General features: G+C 47.7%; 1 protein-coding gene across 1 annotated transcript in view; it reads left to right on the top strand.

Moving 5' to 3' along the window:
• The first annotated feature begins 5,956 nt into the window (after positions 1 to 5,956).
• Positions 5,957 to 27,272, top strand: part of PLAAT3 (phospholipase A and acyltransferase 3) — a 33,146-nt gene continuing 11,830 nt past the window's right edge. The window contains exons 1-4 of the mRNA XM_010376678.2: positions 5,957 to 6,172; positions 6,489 to 6,557; positions 22,858 to 22,960; positions 25,999 to 26,267. Coding sequence (XP_010374980.1) covers positions 6,543 to 6,557; positions 22,858 to 22,960; positions 25,999 to 26,267 — 387 coding nt within the window. The 5' untranslated portion in view covers positions 5,957 to 6,172; positions 6,489 to 6,542. The remainder of the gene's footprint in view (positions 6,173 to 6,488; positions 6,558 to 22,857; positions 22,961 to 25,998; positions 26,268 to 27,272) is intronic.

Genomic DNA, 27,272 nt, shown 5'->3' with positions numbered 1-27,272 from the left:
TCTCAAAATAAATAAATAAATAAAAAATAAACAAATAAATAAATAATAGATTCCTCCTTGTCACAAGAGGAATGGGGCTTCATAGCCGTGCTATGCAGAAAAGCCTGGAAGCTGTGGAGTTGGACACTAGTTGGATCCTGGCATCACAGTCCACCTGTTCGCCTGCTCTGTGTGGGGGGTAAGGACCGTCTTGTTGGTGATGGCTTGGCATCATGGGGTAGTTTCTTAGTAAGTCCCGGGGCTTTTCTTAGAGAGCTCCTCTTTTGAGAATTGTGTGAGAAGTGAAAATACATAGCCCTCAGTACTGCTCCCCCTTCCCAGTATGATTTTTTGTTTCGTTTTGCTTTTTTTCTGGCACAGTGACAGGAAAAGAAAAGATAAGGGAGGTGACATCTGGGTGCTTCTGGAAGCAGAGGGTGAGGAAAGGCAGAAGTCAGCTTGGCTGCCTCAAAACCGAACCTGTCCATCCTGGGTTTGGATGATCTTACAGTTAGTCTCTGGCTCAGCATGCTCCGTAATTTGTTTGATGAGTGATAAGGCACATAAAACTCTGGTATTTATATTGCCTCTGACTGTCCTTGTCAGAAAGCTAGTGAAGATCATGTGATGCTGATGGGCACTTACCTATTCTCATGTTAATAACAGCCACCATGTGTTGTGCGAGGATTTACCACGTGCCAGACGTCGGGCTCAGCACTTTATTTTTATTTTATTTTATATATTTTTTGGGACGAAGTCTCCCTCTGTCGCCCAGGCTGGAGTGCAGTGGCACAATCTCGGCTCACTGCAAGCTCCGCCTCCCGGGTTCACGCCATTCTCCTACCTCAGCCCCCCGAGTAGCTGGGACTACAGGTGCCCGCCACCACGCCCGGCTAATTTTTTGTATTTTTAGTAGAGACGGGGTTTCACCGTGTTAGCCAGGACGGTCTCGATTGCCTGACAACATGATCTGAGGGCTCAGCGGTTTATAAGCATCATTTCATTTGTTGCTCTCTCTTTGGGGAATGTATTTTTTTTTTAAATTTTTTAATTTTGAGACAAAGTCTCACTCTGTTGCCTAGGCTGAAGTGCAGTGGCATACCTTGGCTCACTGCAACCTCCATCTCCCGGGTTCAAGCGATTCTCCTGCCTCAGCCTCCCGAGTAGCTGGGACTACAGGTGTGTGCCACCACACCCGGCTAATTTCTTATTTTTGGTAGAGATGGGGTTTCACCATGTTGGCCAGGATGGTCGCAATCTCTGGACCTCATGATCCGCCCGCCTCAGCCTCCCAAAGTGCTGGGATTACAGGCGTGAGCCACCGCGCCCGGCTGGGAAATGTATTCTTATACAATATCACCAAGGCCTCATTTTACAGACAAACAGGTTCAGGGAAGGAACCACGGCCTGGGCCCTACAACTAGTATAATAAGTAAAAGGGTCAGGATTTGGTCCAGGCATCCTAACTGCAAGACTCAGTACTGGCACTGGAGTGGTAGGAATACAGAGATGAACAAGAGCTGGTTCTACTAGTATGAAGTCATATCCCAGTGCAGAGAAAGAGCCTGCATTGGTCATTCATTCTTCATTCATGCATTCATTCATGGAATGCCTATGGTGTGCTAGGTTTTTTTTTTTTTTGAGTTGGAGTCTGGCTGTATGGCCCAGGCTGGAGTGCAGTGGTGCAATCTCAGCTCACTGCGACCTCTGCCTCCCAAGTTCAAATGATTCTCCTGCCTCAGCTTCCTGAGTAGTGGGGATGAGATTACAGGCACCCAGCACCATGTGTGGCTAATTTTTGTATTTTTAGTAGAGACATGGTTTCACTATGTTGGCCAGGCTGGTCTCGAACTCCTGAGCTCAAGTGATCTGCCTGCCTCGGCTTCCCAAAGTGTTGGGATTCCGGGTGTGAGCTACGATGGCCAGCCGATGTGCTAGGTTTTGTGCAAGGATTTGGGGATATGTGATGGCATTAAGACCCAATAGTTAAAAGCACTTTCTGCTAGATCCTTGCCTTTGAATGGCTTTACATTTAATACGGTTTTGTGAGTCCCACCTCCATCCTCTTAGGGTCTCAGCTGGGCCTAAGGACTAAACTGACACAAGATAGATCAACAGGGCCAGGTGTGGTGGTTCACACCTGGAATCCCAGCACTTTGGGAGGCTGGGGTGGGACGATTACTTGACCCCAGAGTTGCAGACCAGGCTGGGTTACATAGTAAAACTCTGTTTCTTAAATAAAAAAAGAAATTAGCCAGGTGTGCAGTGGGCATCTGTCATCCTAGCTACTCGGGAGGAGGTCAAGGCCATAGTGTTGAGCTATGATCTCACCACTGACTTCCCCCTGGGTGACAGAGCGAGACACTGTGTTATTGCACTGGTACAAATAAATACCTGAGACGGCCTGGCACGGTGGCTCAAGCCTGTAATCCCAGCACTTTGGGAGGCCGAGACGGGTGGATCACGAGGTCAGGAGATCGAGACCATCCTGGCTAACGTGGTGAAACCCCGTCTCTACTAAAAAATACAAAAATCTAGCCGGGCGAGGTGGCGGGCGCCTGTAGTCCCAGCTACTCGGGAGGCTGAGGCAGGAGAATGGCATAAACCCGGGAGGCGGAGCTTGCAGTGAGTTGAGATCCGGCCACTGCACTCCAGCCCGGGCAACCGAGCGAGACTCCGTCTCAAAATAAATAAATAAATAAATAAATACATACATACATACATACATACATACATACATACATACATACCTGAGACTGGGTAGTTTAAAATGAAAAGAGGTTTAGTTGGTTGCAGTGGTTCATGCCTGTAATTCCAGCACTTTGGGAGGCCAAAGTGGGCAGATCACCTGACTTCAGGAGTTCAAGATCAGCCTGGTCAACATGGCAAAACCCTGTCTCTACTAAAGATAGAAAAATTAGCTGGGCATGGTGGCACATGCCTATAGTCCCAGCTACTTGGGAAGCTGAGGCAGGAGAATTGCTTGAACCCGGGAGGCAGATGTTGCAATTAGCTGAGATTGTGCCACTGCACTCCAGCCTGGGTGACCGAGGAAACTCCCTCTCAAAAAAGAAAAGAAAAGAAAAAAAAAGAGGTTTAATTGGCTCATGGTTCTGCAGGCTGTACAGGAAGCATGGGGGAGGCTTCAGGAGATTTCAATCATGGCAGAAGGAAAAGGGGGAATGAGGACCTCACATAGCTGGAGCAAGAGAAAGGGAGAAAGGGGAGAGGTGCTACATGCTTTTAAACAACCAGATTTCCCGAGCATTCACTCACTGTCAGAGAGCTGCACCAAGGGGGAAATTCACCCCTCTGATCCGGTCACCTCCCACTAGGCCCCACCTCCAACTTTGGGGATTACAATTCGACAGCAGATTTGGGTGGGGACACAGATCCAAACCATATCACTCTGTCTCAAAAAAATAAAAAAAGATTAACAGGAGAAAAACATACACATTTCTTTAATACTAGTTTTACTGGCGCAGGTGAGGCAGAAATTTAAAAATAATAATAATAATAAGTACTGCATTCATTCACTCCAAGAAAAGTAAAAGCCAAAGCCCAGAATGTGGCAAGGCAATGGTTAAAAAGAAAAGAAGAGCAAGTTTTCCTCTGCCTAGCGAGCTCACTTCAAGGACAGTTATAAGATAATGCTGTTTGAGAAGTCAAAACCAAACAAATAGGCTCCAGATGCCCCACCTCCGGAGCAAAGGGGAAAGGGGGAAAAAACAGGACAAATGTCTGTATTTAGCCAGTTCTTGTTTTTTCTTTCAACGCAGCTACAAGGCCACCAGCTATGCAAGGCCACAAGTTATGCCAGGTCATCAGTTATGCTATAGATGATGTGACCTGTCATTATATGGTTAACTGCCTTTGTTTTACTTCTGTAAGTTTGCTTATAAAAATCCTGCTTGGTCTTTGTTCAAGGCTCAGTTTTTTTGGATGTGAATCCACTGAGCCGGTGCGCACCTTAAAATAAATATCCTCCTGTATTCACCCATACTGGTCTCTGTAGTCCTCTGCGTCCTGCAACACAGGAGCCCTCATAAGGAAATGAAGACCCAAAGAAGCAGCTGGTGTCAGTTACTTCTGTACCTAATTGGACAAAGAATAGTAAGTGCAAGGAAGCAACTAAGAGCGAGGCCGGTAGCTCACTCCTGTAATCTCAGCACTTTGGGAGGCCGAGGAGGGAGGATCACTTGAGTCCAGGAGTTTGAGACCTTGTCTCCATTTAAATTAAAATTAAAATTAAAAAGAAGCAACTAAATTATGTGGGGGAGGCTTACCAGATAAGAGTTATTTTCCTGGAGAACATTATGTTCAGTGAAATAAGCCAGGCACAGAAAGACAAATACTTCATGATCTTACTTATATATGGAATCTAAAAAAATGGAACCCACAAGTAGGGAGTAGAATGGTAGTTATGGCTGTTGGGGGGAATAGAGGGGTGTGGAGAAGATGTTGGCCAAAGGATACAAAATTTCTGTTAGGAGGAATAGAGTATTAGTTCACCAGATCTATTGCACGACATGGTGATTATGGTAAACAACAATGTAATATCTTCTTGAAAATTACAGAGAGGTTTTGTGTTCTCACCACAAAAGAAGTATGTGAGGTACTGCATATGTTAATTAGCTCAATTTAGTTATTCCAAAATGTATACATTATTTCAAAACAACATGTTGTACATGACAAATACATGGCAATTTTTGTGAATTAAAAAGTAAAAAATGGGCTGAGTGGTGGCTCATGCCTGCAATCCCAGCCCTTTCAGAGGCTGAGGCAGGTGGGTCACTTGGGGCCAGGAGTTCGTGACCAGCCTGGTCGACATGGTGAAATACAAAAATAAAAAATACAAAAATTAGCTGGGCATGGTGGCGTATGCCTGTAATCCCAGCTATACGGGAGGCTGAGGCAGGAGAATCACCTGCCGGGGAGGCAGAAGTTGCAGTGAGCTGAGATCAAGCCACTGCACTCCAACCTGGGTGACAGAGTAAGACTGTCTCAAAACAAACAAACAAAAACCCAAAAAAGTAAAAAATGAAAAAATTATTTCAACAAGGTCTGTACTGAATTCTTTCCGTCTCAATGCCTCCTCTTTGAGGATAAGGATGTTGCTTTTTCTTCTAGTATAAGGAAGGTGTCCTTCAACATGGGAATTTCATCTGCTTTTAAGAAACAGAATGGCCGGGCGCGGTGGCTCAAGCCTGTAATCCCAGCACTTTGGGAGGCCGAGACGGGCGGATCACGAGGTCAGGAGATCAAGACCATCCTGGCTAACACGGTGAAACCCCCGTCTCTACTAAAAAATACAAAAAAACTAGCCGGGCGAGGTGGCAGGCGCCTGTAGTCCCAGCTACTCGGGAGGCTGAGGCAGGAGAATGGCATAAACCCGGGAGGCGGAGCTTGCAGTAAGCTGAGATCCGGCCACTGCACTCCAGCCTGGGCAACAGAGCGAGACTGTCTCAAAAAAAAAAAAAAAGAAAAGAAAAGAAAAAAAGAAACAGAAAAGGGGTCTTCTTGCACCTGCTGATTTTTAAATGGCTTTAATTCAAAACAGCCAACATGCCATGGTGGTATTTACTCTGTCACGCAGGCTGGCGTGCAGGGGCGCGATCTCGGCTCACTGCAACCTCCGCCTCCCGGGCTCAAGTGATTGTCCTGCCTCAGCCTCCGGAGTAGCTGGGACTACAGGAGCACGCCTCCACGCCCGGCTACTTCTTTATATTTTTAGTAGAGACGGGGTTTCATCGTGTTAGCCAGCATGGTCTCCATCTCTTGACTTCGTGATCTGCCCGCCTCGGCCTCCCAAAGTGCTGAGATTACAGGCGTGAGCCGCCGCGCTGGGCCCATGGTGGTATATTTTTAACTCCTTCAGTTTTTAAACTATAAGCCCATTCTTGACTGAAGGCGAAAGTAAACTGATCATGGCCCTGCAGTGTGATGCGTGTGCAGAGGTCGAGTGTGTGCGACTCCTGGATGCTGGGCGCGGAGGGCACGGGTGAGGCGGGAAGAGGCGGTGCCAGGGACGCGGGCGTCCTGCAGTCCCCGGGGCTGGGGCCGGGCGCTCTGCGAGGCTCTCATTAGCCGGCGGCGCGGGGAGGGGCCGGGTGACCTTACGCTGGCCCGGCCACTGCGGCCATTAGACCCGGTCCAATTGCTGAGGCGGCAGCGCTGCCTCGGAGTCCGCGAGGTGGGTGGACAGGGTCTTCCTGGAAGGGTGCGATAAGGCCGGGCGAAGTGCCTGGGATGCTTCTCCCCGTCCGCGAGGAAGAGATGAAATTGGGTGGGGCGGGTGCAGACGAGCCTGCCGAGCCGCCCTTTGGCAGCTGCAGCCTCCTGGGCGCCCGCTGGGCCCCGGTGAGAAAGTTGTTAAAGGGAGCGAGGTGGTTGTTCCCGGGTTCCGAGGCGCGCCTCGAACGCTCTCCCCAAGAGAGGCCGCCGTCCCCTGGGGTCTGGGGATGCAGTTTCCTGTTAATGACAATAAATCCCTGCTCCCCCTGCCTCAGACATCTACGAAGCGAAATCGAGCCTGGCCTTGAGGGTCCACACCGCGAGAGAAGATGCGTGCGCTCATGGTAAGTGCGGGGCGCGGCTGGGCAGGCGTGGGAGCCCCTTGTGAGTGGGGACTCGTTGTCTCGGAGCCTGAATTACTGCTTCCGAGAGAGGAACCTGGAGGATGTGGGGCCCACACCTCTGTCAGCTGCGGGGCATTGGTGTCAGCTGCGGGTCGGCGCGCACCTGTTGGAGTTGTCTCGGCGCATCCTTCCGGGGGCCGGTGTGGGGGCGCCCTGCCTGAAACGCGCCCAGCGGAAGGCGGAACCCTCAGGAGGGAGGTGGCCAGGGGGGCAGGTCTGTCCGCAGAAGTCCGGCGCTGCCCTCCGGAGCCACACCCGGACACCGGGACAGGCCTTGGGGGCTGTGTCAGCTGACTCATCCCATGACCAGCCCTGCCAGCGGACTCCCAGCGTAACTGTGCCGGGCGACTGCCCCCCTTCCCCTGGCCGGACCGCAGCAGAGGGATTCAGAGGACAGGATTTGGAGGTGGACCCACCTAGTGCTGAGCATCTGGCTGTGAGACTCCGATGAAGTTCAAATCCACTGTTTCCCAGAGTGAAGGTTTTGTTTTGTTTTGTTTTGAGATGGAGTCTCACTTTGGCACCCAGGCTGGAGTGCAGTGGCGCGATCTCGGCTCACTGCGACCTCCGCCTCTCGGGTTCAAGCGGTTCTCCTCTTCAGCCTACCGAGTAGCTGGGAGTACATGGGCGTGCCACAACGCCTGGCTAATTTTTTGTATTTTTAGTGGAGACGGGGTTTTACCGTGTTAGCCAGGATGGTCTCGACTTCCTGACCTCGTGATCCGCCCGCCTCGGTCTTGCAAAGTGCTGGGATTACAGGGTGAGCCACCGAGCCTGCTGCAGAGTGAAGATTATATGACTTAACACTCACGAAGTGCCCAGAACAATGCCTAGCATACATTTTGAGTGCTCAACCATAGTTCACTGTTGTTATTATCTCAGTCCATATAAAGAGTTTTGCCTGGCGTCAGGGTGTATCTGGCATGTTTGACACCTGGAGTGGTCACTTTTTAATATCCTTCTCTATCTGACAACATTATTTTTAGCAATAATCATGCAATGAATAGTAATAATGTCCAGAAAGAAACACAGTGAACATTTTCTTTTATTGAACCTTCTATATGTAATCATGACAGTTAAAACCTCATATATGTAAGCATGAGAGTAAAAAAATGAAAAATGAAAAATAAAGTAAATGTGATAGTGCAAAAACAGGAGAAAGTAATGGATTAGTAGGTTTGAATCACATTAATGTATTTTTGAAAAAAGGAAAAACTTATTCTTAGGTGTAGGCTGGTATCAGTGATGAATAATAATAACATTACAATTTCTGTTTTGGAAATTTCTGAAGAGTTGTCCATGACATTGTCAAAATCAATCTTCTTTGCATATTCATGGTTAGTATTCAGGGGAGCTATATCTACTGGTCCATCTTTGCTCACAGTTGATTGAAGAACTTTTTTATTAATTTTAATTTCAAAAGCTGCTTTCATATAAAACTCGAGAGACAAAGGAAAAGCCTTAACCATCAGGATTAGTTTGGCAGAGATTTATAAAAATCCCATTTCATAATAAATTCCAGACATTGCAATACTGCCCAAGTCATTTTTCTTTAATCATTTCTAGCAGCCTAAATATCTCCTTTTTAGAGACATTTTCACTAAGACAGGCTGGGTGCAGTGGTTCATTACTGTAATTCCAGCACTTGGGGAGGCCAAGGTGGGAGGATCACTTGAGCTTAGGAGTTTGAAACTACCCTGGGTAATATAGCAAGACCCCATCTCTAAAAACAAAAACAACAACAACAAAATCTTCACCAGACAGTTCCTCATACTTTTTTTTTTTTTTTTTTTTTTTTCTTGAGACGGAGCCTCGCTCTGTTGCCAGGGCTGGAGTGCAGTGGCCGGATCTCGGCTCACTGCAAGCTCCGCCTCCTGGGTTCACGCCATTCTCCTGCCTCAGCCTCCCAAGTAGCTGGGACTACAGGCGCCCGCCACCTCGCCCGGCTAGTTTTTTTGTATTTCTTAGTAGAGACGGGGTTTCACCGTGTTAGCCAGGATGGCATACATTTTTTTTTTTTTTTTGAGATGGAGTTTCACTCTTGTTGTCCAGGCTGGAGTGCAATGGTAAGATCTCGGCTCACTGCAACCTTCATCTCCTGGGTCCAAGCAATTCTCCTGCCTCAGCCTCCCAAGTAGCTGGGATTACAGGCATGCGCCACCGTGCCTGGCTAATTTTGTATTTTTAGTAGAGACGGAGTTTCTCCATGTTGGTTAGGCTGGTCTCGAACTCCCCACCTCAGGTGATCTGCCCGCTTCGGCATCCCAAAGTGCTGGGATTACAGGCGTGAGCCACCGCGTCCGGCGCATCATACATTTTAATTATATTTGGCAAAATCCCCCAAGTTTTTCTTCTGTAAAAATCAGAGAAAATGACTGAGTGATAGTGAACCTTGACATTTATTTAATCCATTGCTTTAGAAATGATGAAAATCACCTAGGCTTTCAAACATCATTCTTTTTGTTTCTTTTGGCACTGGGAGACAGGCTGTTTTATGTTTAAACACAGGAAAATGCAGGACCACAGAGACTGGCTACATAAACTGTATAAATGGAGTTCAAATTATTCTGAGCCTTTAGGAACTGATCACTGAAACAGAAATTGTTGCTGAGTCTGTGTTTCAGGAACTGACTGTAACTTTGTGTTCTCCGATTTAACTTGTAGAAGACAAAAGTTTTAGAAGGATAAGAAATAAAAATGTGCTAACTGGAGGCTCACATGTATATGATTAAATCTCAATGGTAACTGCAGCAATTAGAATTTAGGCAAATAAGACATTTTTTGGGGCAGTGGTATTTTATCACTGACATTGTTTAAAGTGGCCAGCACACGGTAGTAATAAAAGGCAGACCGAATTTTTTTTTTTTTTTTTTTTCAGACTGGAGTGCAGTGGCGGATCTCCGCTCACTGCAAGCTCCGCCTCCCGGGTTCACGCTATTCTCCTGCCTCAGCCTCCCGAGTAGCTGGGACCACAGGCGCCCACCACCATGCCTGGCTAATTTTTTGTATTTTTAGTAGAGATGGGGTTTCACTATGTTAGCCAGGATGGTCTCGATCTCCTGACCTCGTGATCTGCCCTCCTCGGCCTCCCAAAGTGCTGGGATTACAGGTGTGAGCCACCGTGCCCGGCTGGCAGACCGACTTTTGATAGGTTTTATTTTTGTTTTAAAATTCCCTTTGGGCCAGATGGGATGGTTCGTGCTTGTAATTGCAGCACTTTGAGAGGCCAAGGTGGGTAGATCACTTGAGCCAGGGAGGTCGAGGCTGCAGTAAGCCGTGATTGCAGCACTGCACTCCAGCCTGGGTGACAGAGCGAGACCCTGCAGAAACAAAACAAAACAAAACAAAACAAAAAACTCCAAACAAAACTATCCTCTACAGAAATCTTGCTCATATTTGTCTACAGTGGGGAAGGACAGCTCCTGCCTCCCCACTGTGGGCCTTTATGGCTTTTATGTTAGTTGTTGTTGAAGCAGCTCCCAGGAGCCTCCTGGGGGATGGAAGAGGCTGTGTCCACAGTTTCCTGAGCCTTTTAGTTCAGCCTGTGATGCCTCCTGCTGTGATTATTTCTTTCCTCTCTGTGTTCCAAATTTGCTAGAATGAGTGGGCGGGGAGCCTTTCCCTTCCCTCCTCCACCTGCCCCATCCCTGAATCTGTGGCTTGTTGAGCAGCTGCTGCCAAGGAAATGAAACCCCAAAGTGAAAGTGAGGCTCCATAATATGAGGAAATTGATAGGCCTTCCCTGTTCTCTGAGTCTAGACTCCGTCACTGACTGCTCTGTAACCTAAGTTTGCTTGATGTTCTGATGGATCTCTGTGGAATTAGTTAAGGTGCAAAAGGGAGGGGAGAGAAGAAGAAAAGAGGACCCTTCTTAAATAGCAGTTGGGGCTTCAGGCCTTGCAGGGTTTCATCCTTATTCAGCCACAGGCTGAGAGGGGCTTGAGGAGGAAGCCGTGCATCCCTCTGCCATATACCTCTGCTGAGAACATTGTCAGTGCCAGGCTGGATAATGGTGAATGAGATGGAATCCTGGCCCTTGGAATGCTGGCAGGCTGGGCAAGGAAATTGATCACTTCTTCCCACAGGCTAGGCTTAACAATGAGTCATCCAATAATAGGGCTATGGCTTGGCTCTGGTGGCAGCAGCAACTCGCTTTGCTGAGGCATCAGGGGATGCATTGAGGAGTGGACATGTTGAACCCGTCTGGAGGGATGAGTAGGACTCTTCCAGGTGAACGGCAAAAGGGCATTTCAGGCCGAGAGTGCGGTGAGGCAGAGGCCAGTTTTGCCATGGGAGCACAGTTGTTGAATGTCAGTACCTTGGTGTGAATTACTTGGTGTGGTGGGAAGAACCTCACCTTGAAGCTCAGGCAGGTCTGCTGCGGAATCCTGGTGCTGCTTTATGGGGAGCTCCGAGACCTTAGGGAAGTTAATTCCCATCTCTGAGCTCCGTTTCCCGACTGGTAACATGGGGCTCTTATAAGGATTCCAGGTAACAGGTGAAAACCCCCAGCAGTGCTTGCTGGTAGTAGTGGGGGTGAGTAGAGGGGCAGTTCTGACTCAGCAGAAGGTGAGGTTTGCCCTGTAGGAGAATAGGCCCGGGCCTGGTGGTCAAAGCCTGGGAGGGTGGATGAGCTTTGCTTCCTTTTGCAGGATGTTTATGACCTTTGGGCAGCTGAGGCTGGGCCTGATGCCTGCCAGAGCTGCCACTATCTTTCCCCCATTTGCTAAGAGGCCTGGGCACAGGGTGGCAATAAGGGAAAGTGTAATGTGTCAGGCCAGCTGCTGTTCATCCCTCCTCCTCCTTCTCTGTGTGCCCGAGGCTGGGAATCTGGGGAGCCAGGCCTCCTCCTTCTCCTACCTGTCCTCAACCCAGCCTGTGGCATGGGGTCTCAACCCTCTCATAGGCATAAGTGCTTTTACAACTTTCACTTCCATTATTTCAATGATTCCTTACACAAACCCTGACAGATGGGTCTTAGCCCTGTTTACCAGAGAAACTCAGAGAGGTGAAGTGATCCCTGGAGATCACACAGCAATAGAGTACAGAGGGGCTCAGTTGAGGCCCCCGGGGGTGAGCTGGGCCCTGTTTCTGGGAATGCAGCCTCAGAAAATAGACACCTTGCTCCTCATGAGTTTTTTCTTTTCCTAAAACCTTGCCACCAAAACTCCCAACTGGGAAACCATTTCTCAGTACCCACCTTGGACTTTAGCCTTTCCTTGTATCACAAGCTTTTCTCCCAGGGCGTCAGAAGTGAAGGGGGTGAGTTTAGGGGTTTCCACACTCACCACAGAATGTGATTTTGCGAACATGGAGAATTGGTTTCATTCTGGGTTTCACAGCCTCCACCGTGTCTCCAGCTGGTCCCAGAGCTATCTGTGACCTTTCCAAATCAAAAATAATGACAACATCCTGGGGAACGGTGGCAGTAAAAGCTGCCAGTTAGTGAATGACTCCTATGTTATCAAGCCCTATTTACTGAGTGTCTTTTAGGTATTAACTCCATTGATCCTCAGGATAATCCCACAAATCAGGTGCTATACCTATCCCCATTTTACAGCTGAGGAAACTGAGGCTAGGAGTAATTAGGTAACTTGGCCAAGACTATATAGTTAGTAAGTAGTAGAGCTCAGATTTGAACTCAGAGCCCCAAGTGTGTAATGCTGTTTCTGAAAATTAAATCCATCTTGATTTAAAAGTAGAGCACTCATGCTCTTTGTCCCACTTTCTGTATTTTTTTTTAGTCCGGAAATATGTCATAAACAACCCCAAACCTTCAAACTCTGATGAGACAAATGACACGTAGGTGGAGTGGAATGCTTCCTGCATAGCCTTGAGTGAAAGAAAAACATTCTTTTTGTTTTGTTTCAACCCTTGGGTTAAAAAGTATTCTGAAAGCATCCTCACTGTCCTCCCTGGTCCTGCACAGTGGCAGAGCCGGGGGTCTGGGACTGAGTCAGAGTTGCATGGATGCATCTGGAGGGACCTTGATTGGAGAGAGGTAAAGTCCGCTGTAGGGCAGGGCTGTCTTCTTTCTCTTTGCAGGGGCAAGGAAGAGGCTGGTTGCCACTTTCAGGTTGCCGTGGGCAGGTGACATCACCTCCCTTAGCTACAGTTTCCCCATCTGTGAAATGAGGCATGACTGCCTATCTCAACCCAGCTCTTCAGTCTTCCCCCACTTTCCCCTTTAGACAATGCATCTCCTGTGGTCTCGCTCCAGGCTACACAGTAGAATCACCTGGGAACTTTATTTTATTTATTTATTTATTTGAGACGGAGCCTTGCTCTGTTGCCCAGGCTGGAGTGCAGTGGCACGATCTCGGCTCACTGCGACCTCTGCCTCCTGGGTTCAAGCGATTCTCTTGCCTCAGCCTCCTGAATAGCTGGGACTACAGGCACATGCCACTACACCTGACTAATTTTTTGTGTTTTTAGTAGAGACGGGATTTCACCGTGTTAGCCAGGATGGTCTTGATCTCCTGACCTCTTGATACTCCCGCCTCAGCCTCCCAAAGTGCTGAGATTATAGGCATGAGCCACTGTGCCCAGCCCACCTGGGAACTTGAAAAAAATACCAGGCTTGGGCTCCACCCCGGGGACCCTGCTTCTGACCAAACCCCAAGAGCACCTTGAGATTCCCACTCACCACAGTGGAAGCCCCTGCCCTGCCTGCCTCTCCTCCCGTCTCCTTATCTCCTGCTTGCCTGTCTCCATACATCTCCTTAAAGGCCACTTCCTCCCCACCAGCTTCTATGATTGCAGTATGGTGTGTAGGATTTGGATGTCCTTAGATCTGGGTTAAAATTATGTCTCTACCACATACAAGTTTCCTTCATCTTTCAAGACCAAAACAAAAATTTCAGGTGCTCAGGTGTTCTCTTTGACATCACCTCCAGTTCATCTTCTCCCATTCTCTCCCTTTATTTTCTTTATTATTATTATTACATTTTAGAGATGGGGGTCTCATATGTTTCCCATGCTGGCCTTGAACTCCTGGCTCAAGTGATCCTTCAGCCTCAGCCTCCTGAGTAGCTGGGACTACAGGCACATGCCACTGTGTCCCCATTCTCTCAAACACATTTCAGCCAGGCGTTTGCCTCCAACTCTCAGTAGGAGCTGCTCTCATAAGGATCACAGATGATCCTCATTCTAAACCATGATCCATCTGATGTGTGCGCTGTGTCCCTGCCTCTGGTTGGGATACCTGCTGCCCAGTGTGAGGGCCCGGTTCTTCCCCAGCCTACTCTGTCTCTAAACAGCCCCATCCCAGCCTCCCAGTTGCTCTGTCCAGACACCTTGGGGTCATCTGACTCCTCTTTCCTTCACATCCTACCTCATTCTGTCAGCACAGTCGGTGGGCTGCAGCTTCAAGGGAGATCCAGCATCCATTACTATTCATGCCCGGATCCCCGCTCTCCGCAGTTTGCCTCCCAATAGGTTCCCGCTTCCTCCTTGCACCCTACATCTCATCTCTTCTCAACACAGCAGCCAGAGGGACCCTTTTAAAACCCAAGTTGGATCCTGAATCTCCTGGGTTCTAAACTTGGCAGTGGCTCCTGCCAGTGACAGTCAGAGGCAAGGGTGTAGCGCTGTCAGGCGCTGCGTTGCCTGCCGGCCCGGCTGCTCTTCTTCGACCCTCCGTTCCATTCCCGCTTCCCACCCTCTGCCCTCCTGGCACCCCTACTCCAGCCTCGCTGGCCTCCTTGTTGTTGCTCAGACATGCGCCCGCTGGGGCCTTTGCTCGGGCTTCTCCTCTTGCCGGAAGTGTTAGCCACCTGCAAGGCTCATCCCCGGCCTTTCTGTTGGTTTGGAATCTCTTCTCCTATTCTAGATTATTTATTTATTTACTAAATTATTTATTTAAAAAAATTTTTTTTCTTAGAGACGGGGTTTTGCCATGTTGGCCAGGCTAGTCTTGAACTCCTGACCTCAGGTGATCCACCCACTTCAGCCTCCCAAAGTGCTGGGATTACAGGTGTGACCCACCGTGCCAGCCTAAGGTATTTTAAAAAACTTTTTGTCTCCTGCTACTGAGCAAAAGCTCCACACTCTGGTCACAGACAGAGCCCAGGTGCCTAGATTGGTGCTGGGCGCACAGCTCACCCAGTATATGGGTTTCTTGGCCCTCCAAAGCAGAGGTGGGCATCCTCCCAAGGTGAAGGGATTCTCCAGGGTGTCATTGACTGCTTACACCATGCCCTTGACGGGGGAGGAGGGGAACTGCCAAAAAGCTATGGTGACCCTCTGTGTCAGCAACCCCCTCTTCTGTAATTCGTGCAGGCTCAGGTCTGAGAACCACAGCTGCGGATCAAGGCCGCAGGCTTGGAGTCAGGAACCCCGTGAACTAGAGCACAGAGTGCGGGTCGGCTGTGTTGTCATTGCCCTGACATCGCCTTGGACTCCCTCAGTGCCTTGGTTCTTAAATTAAAAAAAAAAAAAAAAGGGGAGGGGGCCGGGTGCGGTGGCTCATGCCTGTAATCCCAGCACTTTGGGAGACCGAGGCAGGTAGCTCACAAGGTCAGGAGATGGAGACCATCCTGGCTAACACGGTGAAACCTCGTCTCTACTAAAAATACAAAAATTAGCCGGGCCTGGTATGGGCGCCTCTAGTCCCAGCTACTCGGGAGGCTGAGGCAGGAGAATGGTGTGAACCTGGGAGGTGGAGCTTGCAGTGAGCCGAGATTGCCCCACTGCACTCCAACCTGGGCGACAGAGCAACACTCTGTCTCAAAAAAAAAAAAAAAAAAAAAAAAGAGACACTGGATAGAGGGAATAAATAGATAAACATATTTGTGATGAAGCAAATACAGTCATATAATCTCACAATCTGTGTGGCAGGTATACAGAGGTTCATTAAAAAGCTTCCTTTAACTTTGTTTTGTTTTGTTTTTTGAGTCTCGCTCTTGTCACCCAGGCTGGAGTGCAATGGCGCGATCTTGGCTTACCGCAACCTCTGCCTCCCGGGTTTAAGTGATTCTCCTGCCTCAGCCTCCCAAGTAGCTGGGATTACAGGCGCCCGCCACCATGCCAAGCTAATTTTTTTTGTATTTTTAATAGAGATGGGATTTCACCATGTTGGCCAGACTGGTCTCGCACTCCTGACCTTGGGTGATCCACCCGCCTTGGCTTCCCAAAGTGCTAGGATTACAAGGCGTGAGCCACCATGCCTGGCCTCAATTTTGAACGTTTGAAAATTTTTCACGATAAAATGTTGAGAGACATGCTGTAAACTTAAAGATGCTCATTGCAGAAGACCTGCAATATATAGAAAAATAGAAGGAAGCAAAAATTATCACAAAAACCACGCTTAGGCCCAGTGCCCAGCACCCAGAAGGAATGTCCATTAGGATATTGCTATAGACATTTCTAGTCTTTTTGCTTGTGTCGCTTTTGCTATTTCTACATGATAGTGATTGTATGGATTACCACTGATTTTGTCAAGTCTTAATTTCTGATTCAAAAATGAACACATGCTTATTTAAACATTTTGGAAAGCTAGAAAATACTTTTTTTTTTTTTTGAGACAGTCTCACTCTGTCTCCCAGATAGGAGGGCAATGGCACCATCTGGGCTCACTGCAAGCTCCACCTCTTAGGTTCAAGCCATTCTCCAGCCTCAGCCTCCTAAGTAGCTGGGACCACAGGCATGTACCACCTCGCCTGGCTAATTTTTGTATTTTTTGTAGAGATAGGGTTTCACCATGTTGGCCAGGCTGGTCTCAAACTCCTGACTTCAAGTGATCCACCTTCCTTGGCCTCCCAAAGTGCTGGGATTACAGGTGTGAGCCACCACGCCCGGCCTAGAAAATAATTAAAAAGAAAATTAATACCTTCAATTGAGAGGGAAGTTTCATGAGTTTTGGGAACAGACAATATCCACATTTCCCAACTTAAAAACTGCAAGTCCATCAACAATGAGTATTTTTTCCCCTTTAAATACTTTTTAACATTTTTATTGTCAAAGTAATTCATATTAATGAAAATTCAAACAATAAAATAACATGAAATATAAAAGTTCCTGAATCCCAACCCCCCACTGTTGTGTATGTAATATACAACAGCTTGGTTATTTTCCTTAGCTCATATGTAGTGTATAATACGTTTTATACATACATGTATAAAAAAGTATATATATATATTTTATTGAGGCAGTCTAAGTGCAGTGGCATGTTCTCAACTCACTGCAATCTTCACTTCCCAGGATCAAGTAATTCTCTTGCCTCAGCTTCTCAAGTAGCTGGGACTACGGGCATGTGCCACTATGCCCGGCTAATTTTTGTATTTTCAGTAGAGACAGGGTTTTGCCATGTTGGCCAGGCTGGTCTCAAACTCCTAACCCCAAGTGATCCACCCACCTCAGCCCCCCAAAGTGCTGGGATTACAGGCGTGAACCACTGCGCCTGGCCTAAAAATATATTTTAAGCAACAGTGGAATAATAATGTCTTTCAACTTGCTTTTCTCAATTAATATTTCCATGCCTGCTCATGTAAATTCACCGAGCTCTCTCTAATGTCTGTGTGTGTGGATGTAGGATAATTTACTTAACTAGTCCTTATTGATGGTTGTTAGGGTTGTTTTTTTCTTTTCTTTTTTTTCCTTCAACTTTTATTTTAAGTTCCAGCATACATGTGCAGGATGTACAGGTTTGTTACAAAGGTAAAACTGTGCCGTGGTGGTTTGCTGCACAGATCAACCCCATTACTTGGGTATTAAGCCCGGCATTCAGGTTGTTTTTTTCAATATGAATTTCGGAGACCAGAAATTGCTCCTCAGTTTGCTTGCTAAGGAAAATGGTTGCTATGCAGCTCTTGGTGACACTGCTTTTGTGCAGAGATAAAGGCTTTTTGTTCTGAAATCCCGTGGGTGCAGAGTCTCAGCTCTGCCAGTCGCTTTGTGAGCTGTATGGGAGAGCCTTGGTCACTGTGTGGGCTGGGGTTCCCCTGAACTTTGCCATGGAGGAGGCAGTTCTCTTCCCAGGCACTCTGCTGGCCCTGAGCTTGATGCTGGAGCAGAGAACTACCTGACGACGCAGTGCAGTGGCATTCCTGGAATCACTGTAGGTTTTTACAATAGGGGCTGGCAAACTTTTCCTGTAAAGGGGCAGATAGTAAACATTGTATTATTTTATTTTATTTATTTTTTGAGATAGAGTCTTGCTCTGTTGCCCAGGCTGGAGTGCAATGGCGCGATCTCAGCTCACTGCAACCTTCCGCCTCCGGGTTCAAGTGATTCTCCCTGCCTCAGCCTCCTGAGTAGCTGGGACTACAGGTACCCACCACCACTTGTGGCTAATTTTTATATTTTTAATAGGGTTTCACCAACTTGGCCAGGCTGATCTTAAACTCCTGACCTCAAGTGATCTGCCTGCCTTGGCCTCCCAAAGTGCTGGGATTACAGGCATGAGCCACTGCGCCTGGCCATGATAGTAAACATTTTAGATCTTTGTATAATTTTCATCTGTCACTAAATACTATTCCTCCTTTGAATTTTCCCCCAAACATTAAAAAAAAAAATGTACAAACCATTCTTAGCTTGTAGGCGGGCCATATGAAAACAGGCAGAGGTCCAAATTTGGCCCATGAACTGCAGTTTTCATACTTCTAAATTTAGAACATGAGTTTTTGGATTCTTAGTTTTGATTCAGCTGAGATGGGTGATGTGTATAATGATAAGTACTTGCTTTTCTAGGCGGATCTTAGCCATAGAGGTGAATTATTCATATCCTCAGTTCATAGCACCCTGTCCTTGCTGGTCCCTACAAGACCTCCCTCTCTTGTGTGTTTGTTTTTTTATTTGTTCCCTTTAATCATCATTCTTTTTTTTTTTTTTTTTTGAGACAGAGTCTCTGTCACCCAGGCTGGAGGGCAGTGGCACGATCTCGGCTCACTGCAACCTCTGCCCCCTGGGTTCAAGTGATTCTCCTGCCTCAGCCTCCCATGTAGCTGTGCACCACCATGCCTGGCTAATTTTTGTATTTTTAGTAGAGATGGGGGGGGGGGGTTTCACCATATTGGCCAGGCTGGTCTCAAACTTCTGACTTCAAGTGATCTGCCTGCCTCGGCCTCCCAAAGGGCTGGAATTACAGGCATGAGCCACTGCGCCTGATCCCCTTTTGTTTGAGACAGAGTTTCACTCTGTTGCCCAGGCTGGAGTGTGATGGTGTGATCTCTGCTCGCTGCAACCCCCACCTCCTGGGTTCAAGAGATTCTCCAGCCTCAGCCTCTCGAGTAGCTGGGATTACTGGTGCACGCCACCATGTCTGGCTAATTTTTATATTTTTGGTGGAGGCGGGGCTTCATCATGTTGGCCAGGCTGATCTTGAACTCCTGACCTCAGGTGATCCACCCGCCTTGGCCTCCCAAAGTGCTGGGATTACAGGTGGAAGCCATTGTGCCTGGCTGTGTATCTTTAATTTATACAAGTGGCATTATGTTACAGAGCTCATCCCCATTTTCCCACTCAGCTGTGTCTTTTAAAGATATCCAAGTTGCCAAGTGAACAGTAACTAGTGTGTAGGGCTCCATAGGTGGGTCCACTGTCTTTTACTTCATTTTCAAAACAAAGTTGTCTTGAGTGAAATTATGTGTTGAGCTTGAGCATAATTATGTGTTGAATGTGGGAATATGTCTCTCTTGCCCTTACAAAGAATAGGTAACTTGGCTGAGTGTCAAAAAAAAAAAAAAAAAAAAAAAAAAAATACAGCTTTTTTCCTTCCAAACTGTAAATACATATTTAAAAATTATTTAATTTTTTTTGTTTTACTTTGGCCAGGCGCGTTGGTTCACGTCTGTAATCCCAGCACTTTGGGAGGCCGAGGCGGGCAGATCATGAGATCAGGAGTTCGAGATCATCCTGGCTAACATGGTGAAACCCCGTCTCTACTAAAAATACAAAAACAAAATTAGCCGGGCATGGTGGTGGGTGTCTGTAGTCCCAGCTACTCCAGGGGCTGAGGCAGAGGAATGGTGTGAACCCGGGAGGCGGAGCTTGCAGTGAGCCAAGATCGCACCACTGCACTCCAGCCTGGGCAAAAGAGCCAGACTCTGTCTCAAAAAAAAAAAAAAATTTTTTTGTTTAATTTTTCTTTATTTTTAACATTTACTTTCTTAAAAAAATTAAGTTATAATTTACCCTTTCAGTGTTTACTTCTGTGTCTTAACGAACACTTGTAATTGCAGAATGGTTGCCACAATCAGGATGTAGAAGAGTAGGCTGGGCGTGGTGGCTCACGCCTATAATCCCAGAACTTTGGGAGGTTGAGGTGGGTGGATCACCTGAGGCTGGGAGTTCAAGACCAGCCTGGCCAACATGGTAAAACCCCATCTGTACTAAAAATACAAAATATTAGCCAGGCGTGGTGGTGCATGCCTGTAGTCCCAGCTACTTGGAAGGCTGAGGCAGGAGAATCGCTTGAAGCCGGGAGGCGGAGGTTGCAGTAAGCCGAGATCGTGCCACTGCACTCCAGCCTGGGTGACAGAGGGAGACTGTCTCAAACAAAACAAAAAACAAACAAACAAACAAAAACAAAAATGTAGAAGAGTATAGAAATTTTACCCCTGAAATTCCCTCATGCCTCTTGCTAGTCAGTCCCTCTCCTCAACCCCTGTGACAATCATGGATCACTTTTCTGTGCAATAGTTATGTCTGTTCTAGAATGACATATAGATGGAATCATACAGCATGTGGCTTTTTGGGTATGACTTTTTTGCTCTTCCTTTGTGGATAACGGAATACTTTTTTTGCCTGAACCATTATAATATTTTAAATTATTTTTTGTCATTGTAATAACTTCTGTTTTAAAATGTGCAGCATGAGGCCGGGTGTGATGGCACATGCCTATAATCCCAGCACTTTGGGAGGCCGAGGTGGGAGGATCCCTTGAGCCAGGAGTTTGAGACCAGCCTGGGCAACAAGGCAAAACCCTATCTCTACTAAAAATATGTAAAAATTAGCCAGGCATGGTGGTGTGCACCTGTGCTCCCAACTATTTGGGAGGCTGAGGTGGGAAGATGACCTGAGCCTGGGGAAGTTGAGGCTGCAGTGAGCCATGATCATGCCACTGCACCCCAGCCTGAGCAACAGAGTGAGATCCTGTCTCAAAAAGGAAAAAAAAAAAAAGGCAGCATGTTCTATGTGAGGGCTCCTCTCATTAGTACTTATATGGAGCAGGTGAGCTCTTTGGCGCTGCGCACCACCGGCTGCTCATTACTCAACATGGTCTTACTGATGTCCACACCATCTCCTTTTCCAACCTGCACGCTCCCTCGAGGATGGGAACCCACCCAGTCTTCATGTCCTTTTCTGTTTGAGGAGATTCCTGTTTAAATTTCTTTTCGGGGATTCTTGAATCCCCAAACTCTGACCAAACAATCAATACTCTTTTTTTCCCCCTGGAAAACAATAGGATTCATAAATCATGACCATTGTCCATTGTTCTGAAATAGGTTCTCAGTAAGAACTGGGTGCCTTCTGTTTTGGAAAAGAAATTATATTTACTGCAACAAAAGAACATGATTTATCTGTAAAATTCCCTGCCACACATGCTACCGTTTGTAGTTTTAACGTTTCTGTGAAATAATAAGCAAACTGGCCCTTGACCCTCCTTCACAGGCATTGTAGAGTTGTGATTGGCTATTACCCACAGATTGGCTATTATCTGTGCCCAGGGGAGGTCATCCAAGGATGAGCCCTCCCCATCCTTCATCCTTGATGGAATGTCTCTGGTAGGCCCACCGAGCTTGGTGGTGAGATATGGGCAGACCCCTATGGATCTACCCCTATGTGCAAGCAAGCCAGAGCCCCTACCCCATATCTTCACTGTACTGAGGGCAGTTTAGCCCTGACTGTGGCTGAAGACTCCAGCAAAGGATGAGGGGCCAGAACCAGCCTCTGATGGGCTCTGTCTCTAGGTGTTCTAAAAGGTTGATTTCTTTGCTTATTAAAGGGTTTTATTTTTTATTTTTTATTTTGAGATGGAGTCTCGCTCTGTCACCCAGGCTGGAGTGCAGTGGCACTATCTCGGCTCACGGCAAGCTCTGCCTCCCGGGTTCACGCCATTCTCCTGTCTCAGCCTTCCAAGTAGCTGGGACTACAGGTGCCCGCCACCACCCCCGGCTAATTGTTTTTGTATTTTTAGTAGAGACAGGGTTTCACCGTGTTAGCCAGGATGGTCTCGATCTCCTGAGCTCGTGATCCGCCCTCCTCAGCCTCCCAAAATGCTGGGATTACAGGCGTGAGCCACCGTGCCTGGCTCATTAGAGGAGTTTAAAGGTTGGCCTGGACCAGAGAAGGTCGTTACCCCGATTCTGGTGAGAATCGGAACTCCCCCTCCCCCAGCACTTAGTGCAGGGTCTGATGCTGGGACTGGATAATGTTGAATGGATGTGATCTTGAACCTCTCTGAAGTTTTCTCAAACTCTGCTCCATGCTCCCCTAACAGGGTGAGAGCGTTTACTGCACCCTCCCTACCTTCCTCTTCTCACATATGCACACTCACACTCACACGTAGTCTCACACTCACGCATCTACCCTCACACACATACTCGTTTAATGTGCACGCACACACCTTAGCATCAGGCTGAGCAGCCAGGGGACATTACTGCCGGAGACTGACACCAATTCTCCATTAGGCCCAGGCCAGGTGTTGGGGAGTGTCTGTGGGATGCCCTCCAGATCCCTCAGCCTCTGGCACGGACCCCAGGTGGGCAGCTCTAGTCACATAACTGGTAGTGTTTCCCGAACGGTCAAACTGGGCTGAGAATCAGCCAGCTGGGCGTTGAGTCCTGGCCAAGTCACTCATGAGCTGTGTGTCTTTGCACAAATTCTTTTGCATTTCTAGGCCTTGATTTTCCTCATCCATAAAATGGGGTTCATCATTGGATGGTTGTGTGGATTTATTGAGCCATCTTGTAAAACACGGAGTGCAGTGCTTGGCTTAGAGTGAGAGTTCAATACATAATATTCCTAGAAATCATAAGGCAGAGACTCCAGCTCATGAAGAAACCTTTTAGGTTTGCACTTGGCAATTTGTATTGACAGAAGAGCAGGCCCATGGTGCCTGCAGGTCTGGGTCACAAGCTTGTGAAGTTGGACTGGCATTGGACCTGGCAGAGCAGGGCTCAGGACATACGTTCTGCTGAGCTGATATCTGGGGACTACTCAGCTGCACCTTCCTCACTGAGCCCTGCCTGGGTTCCATGATCTCACACTGCCTCTAACAGCCCTGTTCTTGGTTTTACAGCCGGAGCCTAAGCCTGGAGACCTGATCGAGATTTTTCGCCCTTTCTACAGACACTGGGCCATCTATGTTGGCGATGGATATGTGGTTCACCTGGCCCCTCCAAGTAAGAACACACAGGACCTCCACTGTGATGGGCCCCAGGGACTGGGAAGAGAGGGGATGGGGAACTGTGGGTAACAAATGACCCCAACATTCTTCTTGTTTCCCAACTGGCAGCTGTCTCTGAGTGTTACAAGAAGTTTGATGTGGGGCAGTTTGGTGTGGGGCACTGGTTTTCAAGGTCTGCTCCTTGGAACCTCAGGGGGTTCTTTAGAGCAGGGGTCCCCAACCTCCAGGCCACGGACTGGTACTGGTTAGGAACTGGGCTGCAGAGCAGGAGGTGAGTGGCGGGCAAGCGAGCGAAACTTCATCTGTATTTACAGCTGCTCCTCATCGCTTGCATTACCGCCTGAGCTCCGCCTCCTGTCAGATCAGCAGCGGCATTAGATTCCCATAGGATCATGAACCCTACTATGAACTGCACACGCAAGGGATCTAGGTTGCACACTCCTTGTATTAGTCTGTTTTCATACTGCTATAAAGAACTACCTGAGAGTGGGTAATTTAGAAAGAAAGGAGGTTTAATTGACTCACAGTTCTGCATGGTTGGGGAGGCCTTGGGAAACTTACCATTATGGCAGAAGGTAAAGGGGAAGCAAGGCAGGTCTTATACAGTGTCAGGAGGCAGGGGAGTACCACACTTTTTTTTTTTTTTCGATAGAGTTTCGCTCTTGTTGCCTAGGCTGAAGTGCAATGGCACAATCTCGGCTCACTGCAAACTCCACCTCCCGGGTTCAAGTGATTCTCCTGTCTCAGCCTCCCGAGTAGCTGGGATTACAGGCACCTGCCACCACACCCAACTAATTTTTCTATTTTTAGTAGAGATGGATTTTCATCATATTTGTCAGGCTGGTCTTGAACTCTGGACCTCAGGAGATCCACCTGCTTCAGCCTCCCAAAGTGCTGGGATGACAGGCATGAGCCACCACGTCCGGAGTGCCACAATTTTAAACCATCAGATCTTGTGAGAACTCACTCATTATCATGAGAACAACATGAGGGAAATCTCGCTCGTGATTCAATCACCTCCCACATAGTCCCTCCCCTGACACGTGGGGATTACAGTTCAACATGAGATTTGGGTGGGGATACAGAGCCAAACCAAATCACTCCTTATGAGAATCTAATGCCTGATGATCTGTCACTGTCACACATCACCCCAGAAGGGACTGTCTAGTTGCAGGAAAACAAGCTCAGGGCTCCTACTGATTCTGCATTATGGTGAGTTGTATGATTATTTCATTATATATTACAATGTAATAATAATAGAAATCAAGTGCACAATAAACGTCATGTGCTTGAATCATCCCAAAACCATCCCTCCCCCCTGCCTAGTCCATGGAAAAATTGTCTTCAACGAAACCTGTCCCTGATGCTAAAAAGGTTGGGGACCGCTGCTTTAGAGGGACCGAGGTGGCATCTGAGGGGGAAGCTCTGCTTTGATTTTTTTTATGCTGTGACTTTGTATGCAACACACTCAAAAAAAATTTTTTTTTTTGACAGAGTCTCACTCTGTTGCCCAGGCTGGAGTGCAGTGGCGTGATCTCAGCTCACTGCAAATTCTGCCTCCCGAGTTCACACCATTCTCCTGCCTCAGCCTCCTGAGTAGCTGGGACTACAGGTGCCTGGCACCATACCAGACTAATTTTTTGTATTTTTAGTAGAGATGGGGTTTCACTGTGTTAGGCAGGATGGTCTCGATCTCCTGACCTTGTGATCCACCCACCTTGGCCTCCCAAAGTGCTGGGATTACAGGCATCAGCCACCGCGCCTGGCCGCAGCACACTCAACTCTTAAGCATAAAGCTTCTGGGAAGAGTGCAGGTGTTTGGGCAGACAGATTGGTTATGAATCCAGTTTCCATTCTTCAGCCTTGGTTTCCTTTTTTGCAAACTGAGGATATGAATACTTAACTTGGAGAACTCTCGTGAGAATTCCTCACCCTTCTCTTAAGCCTTTAACTTAAACTGGGGTATAACATAAATATTGTAAAATGTACAAGCATAGTAAAGTATACAGTCAGTGAATTTAAAAAAAATCCATCTATGTAACAATGTCCCAGATCAACATCTAGAACATTCGCACTGTGCCACTTACCCTGAAAGGCTCTCTCATGCTTCTGCAATATCCCCTCTGCACCCCTCGCCCAGGCAACCATCATTCTAGCTTTTCCTGCCATAGATGAGGTTTGCCTGTTCTAGAACTTCATGGAAGAGGTATCACATGGCCTACACTCTTTTGTGTCTGGCTTCTTTTAGCAAACATCATGCCCATGTGAGTCATCCATGCTGCTGTGAGTAGTAGGAGATCTTTTTCACTGCTGTGTATTTTCCGTTATATGAATATGCCACAATTTAGCGTCCATTTTTCTGACATCAGACTCATTGCAAGTTTGGACTGCTATGAATAGAACTGTTATAGACCCTCTTTTTTTTTTCTGAGGCGGAGTCTTGCTCTGTGGCCCAGGCTGGAGTGCAGTGGCATGATCTTGGCTCACTGCAACTTCTGCCTCCCGTTTTTAAGCGAGTCTCCTGCCTCAGCCTCTGGAGTAGCTGGGATTACAGGCGCGCGCCACCATGCCCAGCTAAGTTTTGTATTTTTAGTAGAGATGGTATTTCACCATGTTGGCCGGGCTGATCTCGAACTCCTGACCTCAAGTGATCTGCCCGCCTTGGCCTCCCAAAGTGCTGTGATTACAGGCGTGAGCCACCGCACCTGGCCTTCTGGAATGTTTTATTTTTATCTTTATTTTTTTTTGAGACAGAGTCTTGCTCTGTTGCCTAGGCTGGAGTGCAGTGGTGCAATCTCGACTCACTGCAACCTACACTTCCCAGGTTCAAGCGATTCTCTTGCCTCAGCCTCCTGAGTAGCTGGGATTACGGGCACACACCTTCCCCCAAGGCCCACAGCCACGCGTCTGACCCTTCCACATGTTGCTTATCCTATGTGGATGGAGCCAAGGGCAGATACCCTGCTGGGGGCCAGCTCTGAGCCTCTGTGGCCTTTCCCAGAACCAATCTGTCTCCTCTTTGTGGATCTGCAGGTGAGGTTGCAGGAGCAGGTGCAGCCAGCGTCATGTCTGCCCTGACTGACAAGGCCATCGTGAAGAAGGAATTACTGTATGATGTGGCCGGGAGTGACAAGTACCAGGTCAACAACAAACATGATGACAAGTACTCACCGCTGCCCTATAGCAAAATCATTCAGCGGGCGGAGGAGCTGGTGGGGCAGGAGGTGCTCTACAAGCTGACCAGCGAGAACTGCGAGCACTTTGTGAACGAGCTGCGCTATGGAGTCCCCCGCAGTGACCAGGTGCGTCCTCCACCCATGTTGCCTTCCCCAGGAACAAGACCATTCCCTCAGCTGATGGAGGCTGGAGATGGCTATGGAAGCATGAACAAGACAAAGTAGCAGAGACAGAATTACTGCCCTTAAGGATGTCACAGCTGGAGTAGGGACAAGGGTGGGGAAAGAGGCAAGTTGGCAGATCAGTGTAGTCGGGGGTGGGGGTGGGTGGCCAAGGAAGGGAGTCACAGACATGGTATTCATTCCTGTTACCAAGCCCTCCCTAGCCACCTATCCCTGAGATGGCCCTCCCAGCCCTAAAGGCAGGTTTGAGGACCCACTACCTTACAGATTGGGAAACTGAGCTTAAGTAACTTGTCTACAGCCATTCATTTCATCAAAATAATCTTTGTTGGGTCTCCAGACCTGGTACCTGTCTTTTCCTGTGCAGATAATTCGCAGAGTTGGGATTTGAAGCCCAGGTCTGTGTGGCATAGCCCGATCATGCTTATAAACAGCACTGTCTTCAGCTTGGCTGAACCCTAAGGGTAAATCTGGGAGACCCTAGGGGATGCAGTTTTGTTCATTTACTTGATTTTATTTTTGTCATTCCTCTCCTTTCAGTCTCGTTTTCTCCTCCCATTTTCTTGCACTTCTTCCCCCTCCCTTTCAGCCATTTCCATCTTTTTTTTTTTTTTTTTTTTGCATAGGTGAAAAGAACATTGGGAAGGTTCTTACATAGCTGTTGAAACAAAAGGACATATTTTTTTTCAGTGAATGATTAGGTTAAGATCCATCAGGCTGTTCACTTTTATTATTATTATTTTTGAGATCAATTTCTTCTTCCCTGGTCAGTGTGGTGGTTAAGAGCATGGGCTCAAAAAAAAAAAAAAAAAAAAAAAGAGCATGGGCTCCTGGAGTCAGGCCAACGTGGGCTGGACCTGGTCTCTGCCTTTTGCCGGCTGTCTGACCTCAGGAGAGTTAGTCCAGCTCCCTACACTTTGGTAAAGTACGAATGATAATACTCATCTT

The sequence above is a fragment of the Rhinopithecus roxellana genome, chromosome 15, assembly GCF_007565055.1.
Source record: "Rhinopithecus roxellana isolate Shanxi Qingling chromosome 15, ASM756505v1, whole genome shotgun sequence".
Classification (NCBI taxonomy): Eukaryota; Metazoa; Chordata; class Mammalia; order Primates; family Cercopithecidae; genus Rhinopithecus; species Rhinopithecus roxellana.
This window is presented reverse-complemented; position numbering and strand designations above follow the sequence as displayed.